The 17,392-nt window shown below is 38.1% G+C and overlaps 1 protein-coding gene across 3 annotated transcripts in view; it reads right to left on the bottom strand.

Annotated features, from left to right (window-relative positions):
* DENND1B (DENN domain containing 1B) overlaps nt 1–17,392 on the bottom strand; it is a 152,572-nt gene that overhangs the window by 8,489 nt on the left and 126,691 nt on the right. For all 3 annotated transcript variants that reach the window (XM_041479593.1, XM_041479595.1, XM_041479594.1), the window contains 4 exons: nt 16,189–16,245; nt 15,281–15,391; nt 1,277–1,356; nt 28–241 (listed from right to left, as the gene is read on the bottom strand). In XM_041479593.1, the coding sequence (XP_041335527.1) occupies nt 28–241; nt 1,277–1,356; nt 15,281–15,391; nt 16,189–16,245 (462 nt within the window). The remainder of the gene's footprint in view (nt 1–27; nt 242–1,276; nt 1,357–15,280; nt 15,392–16,188; nt 16,246–17,392) is intronic.

Genomic DNA, 17,392 nt, shown 5'->3' with positions numbered 1-17,392 from the left:
GTTTTCAAATAAAAGCAGAAGACTAACCGCAGTCTTGTAATCAATGTCATCCATTGATCTGAAGAAATCCAGGCTCTTTGCTCCTGAGAGTTTTCCTTGATCTGAACTGTGTGTGCTCAGCGTGTCCAGAATCTCTCCAAGCAAGTCCATTTCTCCTTGATGCTGAGTTATTCCAGTTTCACCAGAACCATCACTATCATAAAAGTAAGCAGAAGCTTCTTCACTGTCTTCTGATGACAACCTGAAAACAAAACTTTTCCATCAGATAGGAACATAAAAGCCATTTTATTACAGACACTTCTGAAAGGACATAGGAGAATGCATTTCAAGAGCATTGAATGGGAACTTTAACCTGGAATATGTTTCTACTCAAGAATTTTCCTGAACACAGATATATGGTTTCAACCGAGATGCAGTTATCATTAGCTGCCTCCAGGCCTAGCCAAACATTTTGTTCTAGTGGCAAGACTGCTACTGCAACACTTCCTCCATCACATGGGAGATTTACTGAAGTACTGCCTATCTGCAAGGACAACTGGTGCTTTTGTCTCTTATTTCCTCTCTCGTTCATTGGAACAGTCTTACCTCAGACCCCAAGTCTACCAGTCTTCTTCTACCTCTGTCTATCACTACTGCTACAAAGGCTGTTTTCCATGGCACACTGTTTTCAATATATCCTTTTAACACTTCACTAGCTTTGTCTTCCCTATTATATCACAGCCTAAGCTGCTTGATTTTGCTTTCAGTGTCCTTTCTGGCTTATATCCAGATGTTCATTACCAAAAATCGACTCCTCAATTCAGAAAATGCCTAAATGCAGCTTAAGCCTCAACTTACACTTTTCCTTTATTTCTCATATAGGAAGACCTCAATATAAAACCTCCAAGACATTATTTATCTTTCAGACCCTTCAAAAAATGTCCCATTGTCATGGCCACAACACAAGCCTTGAGGAATAGATTAGCTGAGGTCACTGTCCACCATGCTGATGAACATTTTGCTGTTTCTTTGTGTATGTAGTCTTTTTATCTGGAGGCTGTGAAGACTGAGGATTATGTCAAGCTCTTCTGAACAATATAAATAATGAAAAGATATAATAGCCTCTCCCTTTTTTTAAAGCAGATTTAAATCCTAAACTACTTGACATTATCTAGATCAAGAATTAAGCTAGCAGCCTAGACAGGAGAAAAATGTGTCACTTGAACTCCACTTAGCTGAATAACACTTGTTACCCTCTCTCCTATATATATATAACCCATCCAAACAGACTTCTTACTTGCTTGTTCTCTCAATTTCATCATCCTCATCTTCATCCAAGGCAAAATCCTGGTTACTGAGGCGCTGGTTGAAACGAGTCTGGAGGAAGGACAATTAACATTATAATTTTGTTTATTTTTTCTATTTCAGCATTACTTATTCAGAGACCAGCTGCCACTTTACTCATTAGGGCTTCTGAGCACTTGATGAGAAAAACCACATATTGATCAAGTCTTGTAAAGGCTGTTCCAAGTCCTCAAACATCACCAATTAAAGAGAACCATTTCTCTTCATGGCCTATGGAGGGCCCCTTATTTATGCAAAGCCTGGTGTGCCTTATTATTTATGCAAAGAATTGATTAGCAGAAGACTGAATATTGGAGGAAAAGCATCACTCAAGTCTACCAGATACCCTTTCTTGAAAGCAGATCACAGAAAGCACCAATGGTACTTCTACCATTTCTGGTAGAAATATTTGCCAAGCTTTGGTTCATGTGGTCTATTGAGCATGAAGAAAAATTGACTTTTGAAGTAGCAAATAGAAAGGAAGCTGGAAGTCTCTTTATAAAGCTATGTTTATGTTATGGTGCTGTACAGGACTGCAGACTAAATAATATCCAGCATAGGAACTTTGCACTAGGAATGCCTTTGTGCAGGATAATTTACTGTGGATTACAATTAATTCCAACCCAGTGCACACTCAGAGCATCCCAAAACGACTTCGCATAGTGAAGCTGGTGTGCTGTAAATTCACACATTTCTGTACAGAATACTCACATATTACATCACATTATTATTCAGCAAACAAAAATAGCCAAAAAAAATTCCACAATAACTGGAAAAAAGTCTCTGTCCTGACCAGAACATTTAAATCAGGAATTTTAATCACTTGTACTTCACAAATGACTGTCCTCAGGACTACAACTCTCATACTTGTTTTGTATCAAAAATTGTTCGTATAGGAAGTTTAACTATACTGGCAATCAGTGCACTGAAGATATTGTGAACCCTGGATAGCCACTAATAATTTCAAGACATGTGGATGGAATTTGTACAGAGGGAAAACAGGGCAAGCTAACTTTGAGGAAAATCATATGCAAGTAAGAAGTGCTACTGCCCACATCTCATCATGCAGCTCACCAAATGCCTAAACCTGCAACCAGCCACTGATGGGGAAGAAATATGGCCTTAATTTCAGACTACAAGGAGCTTGAAGATCTCGTACTGTGAGGATTTCAGTATGTTACCTATTACAGATGTTGTCAGTGTTCTACAAATGCCAGGATGCTCTCTGTAACTCCCCCCCCTCTCCCCCCCACTATTTACAGGAATGTCTCAGTATTCACTCTTTAGAGACTGAAACATTTTTTCTTGTTCAACAACAGAGAATTTAATTAAAACAGCAAGTTTGATAACATTTTCCACAGTTCTTTGCCCTCAAAGAGGAAACATATGGTTCTTTATGTGTTAAACCAAGTTAATAGTAGATGGAAAATGAGAGAATTATTGGGGTATTACAAGCCATCAAACAACCCTAAGATTTGTTCTGAGCAAAAGGTACAGGATGCAATACAGAGAAACAAACTATTTCTAAGTCTTTCATAATTTTGTGAGTTCATAGTGTTGTTCCCACCACTGCTGCAAGCAATCATTCTCCTGTTGTAAGTAAAGGGAAGTGAATCACTCTGCTAAATGATACTGGTGATTGGTTATCTTACTGATCCCTGTCACACGCATAGTTACCGGTTTTGGTTTAAAAGTTGCAGCTTTAAGCAATTATCTTCACTGGGAAAATTAAAGTACTTCGATTTGGTAACACTAGAAAGTGACCACTTCCCCAAGAAAATTCTAACATGACATTCATTGTAATTCAAGCTCTAACCTGGAACTGGCTCCTGGAGGCCAAAATCCTGTCTGCCTCCCTCATTTTCTTTGAATTTGCATCAAAATTAGATGTTGCCATCACATTTACTCCTGCTAACATAAATATGATATTTTGCAGGGAAGATGATTTTTTAAAATGTTGAAAAGTTACAGAAAACAAAATGGAAACTGACACTTGTTCATCTGTAGAGGAATGAACTCTGCCAATGGAATAAAATTCTACAAGGTGACACTTGCTGATTTGTTGAAATAATAAATAATATTTCAAAGAGGACAGATATCAAGCTTCAAGAAAAAAAGGGGAATAAAGGAAGAGAAGTTGTGTTTTTGAGAAACATGAGCTGAATAAAATTAAGAAGAATCAGCAAACACCAAAGACATTGCAGTGGCCCCTCAGAACATCTATGAACAATAATATGCAAGTGTGTTAGTGAAAGCATGAATAATCATATAAAGGAATGTAACAGATAAGTTGATAAACCTAAAACCTCCCTCCAAAACAAGAATTCCTAGCTCCTGATGGTCAAACTCTTTGAAAAAACATTTTTGTTACCAACTTAAATGATTAGGGGTATATTATAAAATTATACAGGGAGATTTTCAACAACTAAACCAAATAAAGTGTGATTTACATACAAAATAAAATATATGGGGGCAGGGAAGGAAAGAGAAGTATCTGGCTGTAAATAACAGCCTTCTCCAGCATTTACAGCTCTGTGAGCTAACCACGGAGACAACAAGCAACACATGTTTTTGAATAGGTGACTTTCCTTTAGGAGCTGTAATAAACGACTGCAAGGGAGGGGTATGTCCAGACTACTTTGCAAAGAAAGAAAAAGAAAGAAAGAAACCCTTAATAAATTTCAAAAGGAGAGCCATAAAACTTTTTCAATGCTCCACTAGGCAAAGTGACAGAGTATGTGCACCTGCAAAAGCTGTCAGAGTCATTTAAGAAGTCCTTCCATTACTGACGTACCCTGCTGTTTGCAGTTATTTAAGCTTTTAATTTCTGTCTTTTCTGCATTTTGAAGTGTGTAACCTTTTTTTATACCCCTTTATGAAAAAAGGACAGACTTCTGCTTCCTTCCTGATTAGCATTCTAATAACAACCAGACCATTTAAATTTATTACCACAAGAAATGATACGGCAACAGTCCTTTCTTGCTGCACCAGAACTTTATAAAGACTTAATAGACTGCTGTCATTTTTATTTCTATAAAATAAAGGAACAAACTTCTTTAAAGTACCTGGTTGTTTTGCCTCTTCCAAACAGTTCTGCTTAGATATGAAATCTATTACTTAATGTATTTACTTTATATCATAACAAGAACAGGGATTCAACTTTTGCTGTTTCAAATTGCTCTCATCTTCCTGCACATGGCATCTCTCATCTCTCATTTTGCTTGGAACGTAAGAGCTGAGCACTCTTAAACACAAGCTCATGTTCTCCACAAGCTGGTTTGAGGCTATATATTCTTTCTGTATTCACCATATCCATCCTTTCTGGTTGCTGCCCTGCTTCAAAACCTCCTTCTGCAAGTAGTCTGCAGCCTGCACAGACCTGAACCAATGCTGACCACTGACATAAGGAAAAGGAGCTGACAGACATAAATGCAGAACCAAATTAAAGGGAGATTCAGTCCTTAAACTGTTCTCTCTTCTGCTTGCTGGTAGCCTCACAAAATGTACTACTTCGGAATAAAAATGCCAAAATACATGAATGCTAAAGGATTTAAATGTAAGATTGTTATATTCTTGATTGGGCATGAAAGTCAATCTTTGAAATGTCAGCTTTTTATATAATGCTAGACCCTTCAGATGTCCAGCTTTTGGTAATGAGTGTGTATTGATTGATACTAAGGCAGGAAGTTTAACAAGGCTGCTGCTATTAATTACACTCCAAGTGAAAAACAAATAAACTTTTGATAAATGGCAGCACAAATATAATTTCACATTTACTGGCTACTCAATATATCAACACATATAAAGTTTCAAAAAAAAGGAAAAATATATACCATGGTTTAAATCTGTGAAGTACTGTTTCCTTTTTCTTAAAAATTTAGAGAATATTCATTCAGTACGAGAAAGCAAAATGAATACAAGTCCACTGTTATTTATGATTCAGTATTTTATTTTATCCATCCTCCTCTACAACAAAATCACAGACATAATTATGGCTGCATCCAGTAGGGAAGCAAAAGATCTCTCAATCAGACTTTCCAGTAAAGCACAACTTGTCGCCTTCCTTTCCGGTTAAACACTGTGACCTGAAGCCATGACTCACAGGAAGGTACTCCTCATTACACTCCCTGAGAGCTGAGACTGATGAAAGAAGAGGGAAAGCAGAGACAGAAAAGAAGTACAGATTCTAATCAAGAATGCTCTGATATAAGAAAACTGTCCTGGATATAAATTAAATAGATACTGTGCCCATACACATAGAAATATGTGTATGGGCACAGTGCTTTGAAATGCCAAATACACTTTAATGCCACAGAGATCCCCAGTGACTATTGTACAGTTACAGGAAACCCTAATACCTGTGCTGAGGTAGGATTTATTATAAGTATGGATGACAAATTTGTTGAGATACTTAGTCACAGATAGCACATGTAATTACTTTTGTTCTGAATTACCGTGGTGAAAAATGAACAAACTCACAGCTCCCTACCATTTATGCACACTAGACTCCAGAACACAGGTATCATTTGAGAATTGTGTAACGCTGCTTTTCCTTTTTAACAATTAATCACACTTCCGCAAGTATTTTTTTCAAGAATAGTTCTGTTTTCCTCCAAAACAACAAGCAACCTTCCACTTTCCCTGAGGAATTGCAGCCCTTTTTTTCCTCAGGAAGCCTGAGCCCTTGCATCAGCCTGAGGCCCCACACTGCCCAGAGTGAGGCACCACTTCCCCACAGCAGATCCTGCTTTTCTCAACGGCACGGAGGCTGCTCTCAGCACACCCTCCCGTTTTCAGCTGATGATGCACCCTGGCACCATGCCACACACCATTCTAGCTGCAAGGAGTGCACCATCCCAAGGCAGCCTGGCTCCACTTTCATTGGCAACAAGCAGAAGTGTTAGTCCTTTAAAATAGGAGATCTGCAGTGCCATTTGCAACAACTAAAGCCAGCAGCTCATTTTTTTGTGCATGATTTTAAGAATCAGATTCTCTAGGCAGAATTTGCAGTTACAAGAATGGAGAAATATATTACTTATTTTCCCTTTTCCGATGGTGATTAATGTCCTAATGTACACTCAATGATTAGATGGAAGGGATATTATAGAATGGAGGGCTGAGAGGGTCACAGTGGACAGAAGAGCAGGAAGATAAGGGAGAATGTGTGTCAGAAAAGAAAAACTAATCAGTGTCCAAAGCCACACAGTGTTTATATGAACAAAACCAGAAAAAGGAACATAGATTTGAGGTAACAAGAAAGTCAAGAGACCTGGAATTAACTCAGGTGCACAGTGTGGGACTTCAGTGAACGAGGACAGCTGTAAATCCAGTTTATTTGGCTGAAATGTGCTATTTGATACAATTCCTAAGCAGGTCAAAGAGAGACCACTGGTTAAATTGATCTTTTGGGTAAAATGTGCATCATACCCTTACATCAGCAGAACTGTCTCATGGTACAATCACTGCTGAGAGCACCAGTTGCTGATCCTGTGTGACTTTCTCAGAGGAAAACTATCAAAAATACCTAAGATAAAATGTACAACATGGATGTGATGGTAAACACAAACACCCTACCCCTCCAGACCTCAGCATCACCAGACCCTGTCCATCAGACCGATGGACTGTGAAAGATCCTATTTGAGGGAAGTGCCATAGGAAGCTTGAAAACAGACTAATCACATTTGCAAGCAAAAAAAGACTGTGCCTTAGAAATACTGACTCCAAGCACATTTCCACACTGTCTAGGGATTCCAAAGAGAAGAATTACCAAGGAGGAGTTCCTCTTCCTGTTTGACACCAGTAGGAGTCTTCTGCTCAACAAATAAGGTCTTTCTCTGCAAGGTGCTGTGGAATTTGGCTGGCACTTGGAGTTGGATGTTACTGATTTCAGCTATTTTAGAGCCCAAATGAGACAATTAGAAGCAAGACAGAGGCATCATCAGGATGCACTCGAGATTCTAGGTGGGCTGAGCTGCCCTTCAGTCCCTTTCCGGTTAAACACTGTGACCTGAAGCCATGACTCACAGGAAGGTACTCCTCATTACACTCCCTGAGAGCTGAGACTGATGAAAGAAGAGGGAAAGCAGAGACAGAAAAGAAGTACAGATTCTAATCAAGAATGCTCTGATATAAGAAAACTGTCCTGGATAGAAATTAAATAGATACTGCCAGAAATATGTGTATGGGCACAGTGCTTTGAAATGCCAAATACACTTTAATGCCACAGAGATCCCCAGTGACTATTGTACAGTTACAGGAAACCCTAATACCTGTGCTGAGGTAGGATTTATTATAAGTATGGATGACAAATTTGTTGAGATACTTAGTCACAGATAGCACATGTAATTACTTTTGTTCTGAATTACCGTGGTGAAAAATGAACAAGCTCTCAGCTCCCTACCATTTATGCACACTAGACTCCAGAACACAGGTATCATTTGAGAATTGTGTAACGCTGCTTTTCCTTTTTAACAATTAATCACACTTCCGCAAGTATTTTTTTCAAGAATAGTTCTGTTTTCCTCCAAAACAACAAGCAACCTTCCACTTTCCCTGAGGAATTGCAGCCCTTTTTTTCCTCAGGAAGCCTGAGCCCTTGCATCAGCCTGAGGCCCCACACTGCCCAGAGTGAGGCACCACTTCCCCACAGCAGATCCTGCTTTTCTCAACGGCACGGAGGCTGCTCTCAGCACACCCTCCCGTTTTCAGCTGATGATGCACCCTGGCACCATGCCACACACCATTCTAGCTGCAAGGAGTGCACCATCCCAAGGCAGCCTGGCTCCACTTTCATTGGCAACAAGCAGAAGTGTTAGTCCTTTAAAATAGGAGATCTGCAGTGCCATTTGCAACAACTAAAGCCAGCAGCTCATTTTTTTGTGCATGATTTTAAGAATCAGATTCTCTAGGCAGAATTTGCAGTTACAAGAATGGAGAAATATATTACTTATTTTCCCTTTTCCGATGGTGATTAATGTCCTAATGTACACTCAATGATTAGATGGAAGGGATATTATAGAATGGAGGGCTGAGAGGGTCACAGTGGACAGAAGAGCAGGAAGATAAGGGAGAATGTGTGTCAGAAAAGAAAAACTAATCAGTGTCCAAAGCCACACAGTGTTTATATGAACAAAACCAGAAAAAGGAACATAGATTTGAGGTAACAAGAAAGTCAAGAGACCTGGAATTAACTCAGGTGCACAGTGTGGGACTTCAGTGAACGAGGACAGCTGTAAATCCAGTTTATTTGGCTGAAATGTGCTATTTGATACAATTCCTAAGCAGGTCAAAGAGAGACCACTGGTTAAATTGATCTTTTGGGTAAAATGTGCATCATACCCTTACATCAGCAGAACTGTCTCATGGTACAATCACTGCTGAGAGCACCAGTTGCTGATCCTGTGTGACTTTCTCAGAGGAAAACTATCAAAAATACCTAAGATAAAATGTACAACATGGATGTGATGGTAAACACAAACACCCTACCCCTCCAGACCTCAGCATCACCAGACCCTGTCCATCAGACCGATGGACTGTGAAAGATCCTATTTGAGGGAAGTGCCATAGGAAGCTTGAAAACAGACTAATCACATTTGCAAGCAAAAAAAGACTGTGCCTTAGAAATACTGACTCCAAGCACATTTCCACACTGTCTAGGGATTCCAAAGAGAAGAATTACCAAGGAGGAGTTCCTCTTCCTGTTTGACACCAGTAGGAGTCTTCTGCTCAACAAATAAGGTCTTTCTCTGCAAGGTGCTGTGGAATTTGGCTGGCACTTGGAGTTGGATGTTACTGATTTCAGCTATTTTAGAGCCCAAATGAGACAATTAGAAGCAAGACAGAGGCATCATCAGGATGCACTCGAGATTCTAGGTGGGCTGAGCTGCCCTTCAGTCATGCCCCTCTTTGCACTTATTGCAGAAAGAGCCTAAGGCAGCACTGCTGCTAACTTCAGCACTTCAGCAGTATCTAAAATTAGACAGGCTGAATCTGGACTCACATTTAGACATGCTGAAATCCCTGCAGGAAAGGATTTTCTTTTTTCTTCTATTTCTCCCTCCTTTTGCCTCCAGACAAACTTTTTTCATTAACTGAACTTCTTAATTCTTTTTCTTTTTTTTCAATTTTAGGTACAGGAATATAGAGAGGAAGAAAACGTTAGGGAACACAGAGTACTAGAGCTGAAGTTTTAGATGTCAAGTGGTGCTCTTCAAACCTTCAAGCCAGAAGGCAAAAGCAACGTGGAAGTCAGGACACAGGTTCCAACTGTTGTCCGATGGCTCTCCTGCCTCCCTGATTTAGCAAAACTATGACTTGTGGGAGACAGAAGATACACAGCAAAAGAAAGTAAAAGATACCACTGCTACATTAAGATGTCAATAAATTCTCCTGCTGGAAAAATGTATCTGGTTATTTCACTTAAATTCTGAGGACAGAAAGGCTCACCCAGTTTGAGGATACTCTGCGAGACAGCGTTTTTCTCTGAGATCCTTCAGGAAAAGGAAACAGTGCTACACATACCAGTATGGCTCACTTGTTTGCAGAAGAAAGACCGTCAGAAAAGCTGCTTTTCTATTTATTATAAAACTTAAAGAGGGGGGCTACAATAGACAGGAAAAGCATTTGCAAACTTTTTGCTTGTATAAATTTTTCTTTTAGTACAATAAATCAGAGGTAGATATGCTGATGACTTTGCCCTGAAAAACCAAGCATTCCACAGGGTAACAAAAAATTCCAGAGCCACTTCCTGAACATTACCCCATCTATTTTTTTGTTAAATTGGAATCATGGTAATTAGTGAAGAGATTTCTCAAGTGATTTGTACAGCAGAACTCCAAGACAAGCAGCCACAAGGTTGACAGTGGTTTATGGGTGCAGAACAAACAGCACAGCTCTGGTGAGGACAGTCACTGCCACTGTTTAGTGGGAAGCAGGGACAGGTTTCAGCAATCTTGTAATTATACCTCTACTTGGGAACTTCTATTCCCTATTCCTGAAAATAGCATCATGCATGATACACAAAAGCATGTAAACGCTTAATTTGCACAAAATCCAGAGACAATTTCACTTAACACAAAGAAAGGAAGTACCCTTTGGTTTGTAAGAGCTCTTCGTTGCAGCAGGCAAGGCTTGCACAGGCAGAGGATCCCTGATGCTCTGCCACTTTGGAAAGGAGCCGGAGCCACGAGAGGGCACTCTCGTAATCTGCAATTTGAATTTTGGCTGCCTAGCTTTTTCATTTTTAATTAAAAGGAAATCTGACTGTTTTGCAGAATGAAGAGATCTTACTTGACACAAGAAGACAAAAGATTTTTCTCCAAATTAAAGGAAGCTAATGATATCTACAATATTTTCACATTACACCACATTAGCTAAAGAAACAGAATTTACTGACCAACCGATGCTTACTTCAAAACTGTATTTTACAGAAGCAAAATGTGATTTACATTAAAAACTAGCTTGTACTGTTTATGACTCTTTCAATGTATAATATTTCAGTCCATGAGGGTAGAAAAAACCTCCAGCAACAGAACCAGTGTTAAATGTAGTTGGTAGTCATAGATGTGATCTCCAGCACACTGTCTGAATACAAATAAAGGTAAATGTACTTAATCAGATTTATATTTCTGAAATCATTGTGGTGCTGACTGTGGATATTTTTTCTAAAAGATATTCAGTCATCTTATACAGAATATGTATATTCAACACTGCATTATCACAATCTCCTCTCTTATTTTTCAGGAAAAAGAAAGTCTTCAGAATAGCCCTCTCTTCAGAATAGCCACTCTCATCACCTTTTTCAGGTTAGGAGGGTAATCAGTTACGCGAAGTCCTTTGTAGCTAATGATGATGTCGTTTATTTTACTGGCCATTGTAGGGGTACTGATAAATGGGGCACTCCTGAAGGTAAGGTTATTCTGAACACATCTTCCTGCCTGACACTTGCTGTGTTTGTTGAACAGATGCCAAGCACACCTACTGCAAGCTGAATTATATACTGTATAGTCTCTAGGACATACTCCAATAAAAGTGAAAAAGCTCCATTTGCAATATGCTTAAAAAAAAGAAAGAAGGAAAGACAAAAAAATATTTTAAAAACTCTTCTGTTTGAGAACACCAAGAAAAAAGTTTAGTCTAACTTGATTTTTATTAGAAGTGTTTTAAAAACCTTCTTAGACACTGTATTTGAATTCTGCAAAGTTATGGTGAGTAGTTCACTTGGTATATTCAATATAGGAATGTTTAAAGCACTGCTGAGACACAGTGATGGGTAAATCCACCCTTAAAACCACATGCCTATTTCCATTACAGATGGAAAGTAGTAGGTGCCTAAAGGTACAGGTAGAACACACATTTTCTGAGAGACAAGGGGCATTGCTAATTTAATAACTGCAAAGGGAATTGGTAGTTCTTATATGGTATTCTGATAATCTTCCAGAGTGTTTTATTTGCCATGAAATACATTATGACTGTTGAGATCCTGACATGGTCCATTGTCAATAAGCCACCCCAACACCTAACACCTAATAACAGTAAAATTACAAAGATCACATTCATGAAATCAAAGAGATCTTCCTGGCATTCAAAGCAGGATCATAATAAACATGCTCTCTTTTTAATTATATATTCATTTGGAACAATTTTAAAAAGCTCCCACTGCATTAGGTCCCTGTATACCCAGAAATCTGCATTACCTGGGAGCATATAATGGCACAGAATTAAAACAGATTATGCAAACACTGAATGCTTCACTGTCTAAAACATGCCCTGCTGTACCTTGCTCATCAATAGTTAAAGGAACTCAGCAGCATCACTCACAAGATACTGCAAATAGAGCCTAAGCAACCTCATACTTGCATTAACTTTTATTTCAAAAATTTTAGCTGGTGATTTCTTGTATCTTCTACATTCCTAATTAATGTAAGAGATGAAACATATCCCAGACACATTATTAGCTCTAGGCATGAAACAGTTAACAGCAGTGCACATGCCAAGGTTTTAATAAGGCTTAACAATAAAAAGCTTCAATCCTCCACTTTCACTAGATTTTGTTGTTGTGGTTTTCCCTTGCTTAGGGCAATCCATCTGTTAATGTTGACTTGCAATACAGCTAGCTCACACATGTCTGCAGAGCCTAGAACAGCGAACCTGAGCAGGAGCAAGCTCAGATGAATACTGCAGAGGGAACGGCTCGTTGGGGCACAGATTAATTGTGCGCACACGCGCACACACGCGGGCATGAACCAGCGCGCTCCCCTCAGCTCCATCTTTTAGGAAACACTTTCAAAATGTAAATTATAGGAGGGCAAGCCGAGCGCTTCAGTTTGCAATAACACATTTAATTATTTATCCTCTGGTTAGGTTTTGACAGCTATTTTAGATGCTATAATTTTTTTTTTAATTTACTGCTGATTTTTCTTTAGCCTATTGCCAATCTGGAAATGAAAAGATACAATAAAGCCACTATGACAGCAGTGATAAAGCTTAGTAAATATTCATTGTTAAAAATGGCTCTGCACTGTGACCAGTGCTGGTATTCTCCCTGGGCCAAACTGGCTGTGTTTTCAATAAAACCAGAGAAGTATCCTTTCCCTTGAGCCCTGTTAGGCTGAGGCTGCAGTTGGAACTGTCATCCTCACACAAAAGCAAAGGGGCTGGGTTTCACAAACGCAAAGCCTAATTGGGAGATCTTCATGGCTGTACCCTTGACATTTATTAAAGCCTCATCAACAAAACAGGAAATAACCGTACTAATTAGCAGACCCATATACAAACTCCTGTTTGTTGGGGTAAAAGCAGACTCACTTCCTATTGTAAAGGAAACATCCTCTCAGACCCCCAAATCCTGTTATGAACAAATTTTTAAAATTATCTTTCTCAATAAAGCAAACTTTCATATCTTATATAACTTTTCAAAGTATGTTTTACAGCATCTCAGGTAACTCTTAGTATTTAACTGTTTCCAAGAAGTGGAGAAGGAAAAGCTCAATGCGTACTTCTGATATAACATAAAATATGACACCACATTCTTTGTATTTACAATTTTCTAAATGCTTCAGTATGGAAGACATGGCAATAAAGTGCAGAGGTGCCTCTATTTTGGAAGCAGGATGACCATTAAAAGCAATTGCTCTCTCTTGTTCATTATTTATCTAGGTTTGGGGTGGGTATTACAGCACACCAGTATAATAACTTAATCAGTATCCGGTCCTTACTTTAAATGTGTATTAAATTGCCTGAACTCCACATTAGCACTAGCCTTATACTGATACAGCCACTGGTGAAGATAATTTTAGAGAACCGGGTGAAGAGTTTCATTTGCAGGATAAAGACTAGCAGAAAAAGGATTAAATCTGACAACAGCACACTGAATTTCACTTCCTTTAAACAGCAGATTCAGTACTAGATCAAACTTGGACTCTCATACACATGCACTTTGAATACAAATATATATTCTTATTTGGATGTAAACTTGAAAATCACCACTTATTAATTATTATTAATTAATTATTAGTTCTTGGAGGGCAATCCCCATGTGCCCCTTCCTGCCCACTGGGTTCATATGATGTTTGGGATAAGAGCTGGGGAGAAGACACCTTTGGTTTGGAGCAGGGCAAAACTGTGAGGCTCTCAGTTCCCAGCTTTGTTGGTAAATTCACCCCCCACACGTGTGTGTGTCCGTGTGCATACGCATCCACTAACACACGTGTGTATGGATGCATGGAAACAAAGCCAGGCACACATCTGCACTCCTGCCTTGTTTGCAAAGCTAAAGGACAACTGGACAACAAACAGCAATGACTGCAGGATGCAGCACTGGATGTACAGCTGGACAAACACAAAAACACAGAAAAGTTCAATTGTTCTGTCTGAACACACGCCTTCAAAAGAAATCTTTAATTGTACCAAGGTAAATTATATTCCTTTGTATCCCAAGACTCCTGTACATAACAATAGGCAGCACTACCATATCAGTGAAGCAGAAAGTCTTTGTATTATTTATAACCCTACTAAAAATAATGACTTGATACTAATGTACAATATCACCATCATTTAGCAATCATCTGCATCACTTCTATGTTGTATTTCAGAAACTTTGTATTTACTACTGATAAAAACTAATTCAAAATCAAATTGATTAAATAGACAACCCAGATTTTTATTATTGCAGTACCTAGAGCAAAAATAAATGCTGCTAGATCAGTTGGACTGAATTTATATACTTAATTCTCATATTAGGAAGATACAGGCATTAAAAATCCACATATATTAAAACATGCAATAACAATATAATGTAAAAAGAAATACCTATACATTAAAATATGTACATATGCAGGTAAATATTTGTGGGACAAAAAAGTGTTAGAAAAACTACTCTGTTTATATTTTTGAAACAAAACTGTCAAAATGAATCTGAAATCATTAGAACAATTGCCAAAGTTGAGACACTACACCTGTTACTTCAAATCTAGACTAGAAAGGATTAGAGAACAAAAGCTAAGACACTGGCACTGCATGAACTAGCTGACTTATTAACAAAATAATAAATCACAACTATCTGAGCAAGGTTAAAGGCCATATGACTGCCAAAACAATTTATTAGAAAGACAAAATTAATATGCCTTAAAATAAATGAGATAGTTTTATACATATCTATGAACAGACCAGAATGTATTTTTGCCAGAAGCTTTTCTCAAAAACACTATTTAAGAATTAAATCTCAGATCCATACTTACAGATCTCCTGTTATTTCCCCTCTCAACAGGGATGAAACACAAATAGCATTTTTTTTCTTCACACAAGCAGTGTAGCAGTATTTCTATAAACATAGCCTTTTAATCACACTATGCAAACACAGGAAAACCATCATGGAAACAGATTCACAAACACTACAGTAACCAGGAAAAAATTTTCCCTGTATGTATATGAATGCAAACAGAAGTTTCAGGTGTGTTACCTGTGCCAGTCTTCGTTTTTCTGAGCTTGTTCTTTTGTCATAATGCGATGTGTAGACAGGAACAGTCTGTACTGCACCAGCACTACACATTCCATAGTCTTCCTCACTCTCCTATGGAACAAAACAGATTTAAATTCCTTTATTTATAATCATTATCTGCAAACATACCCTCCATATTATGCATGCAGAATGCATTCGAAATTATCTTGCCACAATCTATTACTGTCATGAAAATACCATCTGTAGTAAGAAAATCAAATTTAACTTTTCAAAACGCCGGATTACCAACACGGTCATTTAAAAGTTGAATTGTTGAAATCTTTTTGAAATTTTTCTTAAAATAGCATCATAGGTATCCAAAAAATGGTTCCTTCTCTGTACAGAAAAACCTTACATGGAAGCAAAATTCCAAATGGGAAAAGCAGCTGCAAAATGCTTAAACCATCTACTCTGAGTTTGTGAGGTTGCTTTTGCAAAATGGAACTATTCATTCATCTTGAAACACTGCTATTGTTCACGTATCTTATGGAACTAAAACTGGACAACTGCACCTCCTGAAATACAGTGTACTGCAAGACTCTCCCTTCTCAAATTCTCAGCTTGAAGCAAAGGCTTTGATTGTGATATCAAAGCAATCAACTTTATGAAAACATACATCCTCTTAATGTATCTTTGAAGACCTCTGTTGTTCTATGATAAAATATGCAAACAATAAAGAGATTATTCAGTGGATGCATAGAATGACAGATAGTTGCCAGAGGGCTCGTTATGAAAAATGTATTGTTGAACAAAGGGCTAAGCATATTTCAAAAGTCATTAAAAACACAAATCTCATGTGATTTGTAAAGTATAAGCTTCAAACTGATACAGGCAGCAGTGTAAGAAAGTAAATAAAGTGTACTACATACCTTGTGTTTTAACTTACTCTTCACTTCTTTTATTCCTTGCCTCGCCTGGTTTTTTGCCTGGAGAAATAAAAGGACTTAAATTGCTCTGCAAGACACTGGCTGTAGTCACAGAATATGCCCTGTGATGCCATACTTATTTTGCCTTTTTTTTAAACACCTGCTGATATAGAAAATGGCAATAACCTTTATCACAAATTTCAAACACGCACTGCCACTGTATTTTTTATATTCATACTTTCCCCACAAATTTAAGGATTTCTTTTTCAGTACATCCATGCCAGTGCTGTGAAAACACACATTCTCAAAATTTCTCCATTATTACTAGGAACAGGCTAAGAATGGTCATGTACATAACTCCTTTATTTGAAATGCTCCTTTTGATTTGAAAGAGTATTTCAGCAATAAAGCATGTTGAAAAATGTTAAGATTTTTAAGATGACTGCTACAGCGTTCCAGTCTGGCAACTTGCAGGGCAACATCAACCTTAAGAAAAATGAAGTGATTTCATATGCAGATGGAGATTTTGCCCAGTGTTGCTGAACAGCACAGTGCTGCTATTTAGGGGAGAATTCTGTATGCATTAAAAGAGACAGACAAGAATCATTGTTGCATAGAAAACAGCCAAGAATATTCTTCAATACAGAAGGAATTATCAATACGGAATACCATGGTGTTAGGGTAAAAAAATGACACAGAGGGAGTGAGAGAGAAGGCGGGAGAAGGAAACAAAATAAAATATGGGAGTATAACACCCAAAACCCTAACAGAAAAAAACTTGTCTTTCCTACAAAAATATAGGAAAAAACTACAAAAATTTTCAAGGCTGTATTGAAAATAGGAGTTTTAAAATACATCCAAGGGCATAAATATCTAAAAGCCATCTATTTTTCTGTGGTTTTTTGCACACGGAAATTCAGGAAAAAAATTTCTTGAATCAAGAGGTCATAGAGTCTTTTTGATCCTTAAATCATACATCCACAAGCTCAGTAAGAGCACGATGGGGTGCCATGTACCAGATGCTAACCTGAAAGCCACTTTAAACTTCCCAGATCCTGCTCATAGCATTTGGATGAATTTTGGAGTGCTTTGTTCTAACTCTGAGGGATGGTACCAATGACATTACTCAAAGCTCCAAATCAGTTATGTGGCAATTAAGAAATGCATATTTCAGTCCTCTGGTAGTAGGCTCCATAAAGGAGGACAA

Source organism: Pyrgilauda ruficollis, unplaced genomic scaffold (assembly GCF_017590135.1).
Source record: "Pyrgilauda ruficollis isolate IOZ18807 unplaced genomic scaffold, ASM1759013v1 scaffold49, whole genome shotgun sequence".
Lineage (NCBI taxonomy): Eukaryota > Metazoa > Chordata > Aves > Passeriformes > Passeridae > Pyrgilauda > Pyrgilauda ruficollis.
The sequence above is the reverse complement of the archived record's forward strand: the minus strand, read 5'-3'. Positions and strand labels throughout refer to the sequence as shown.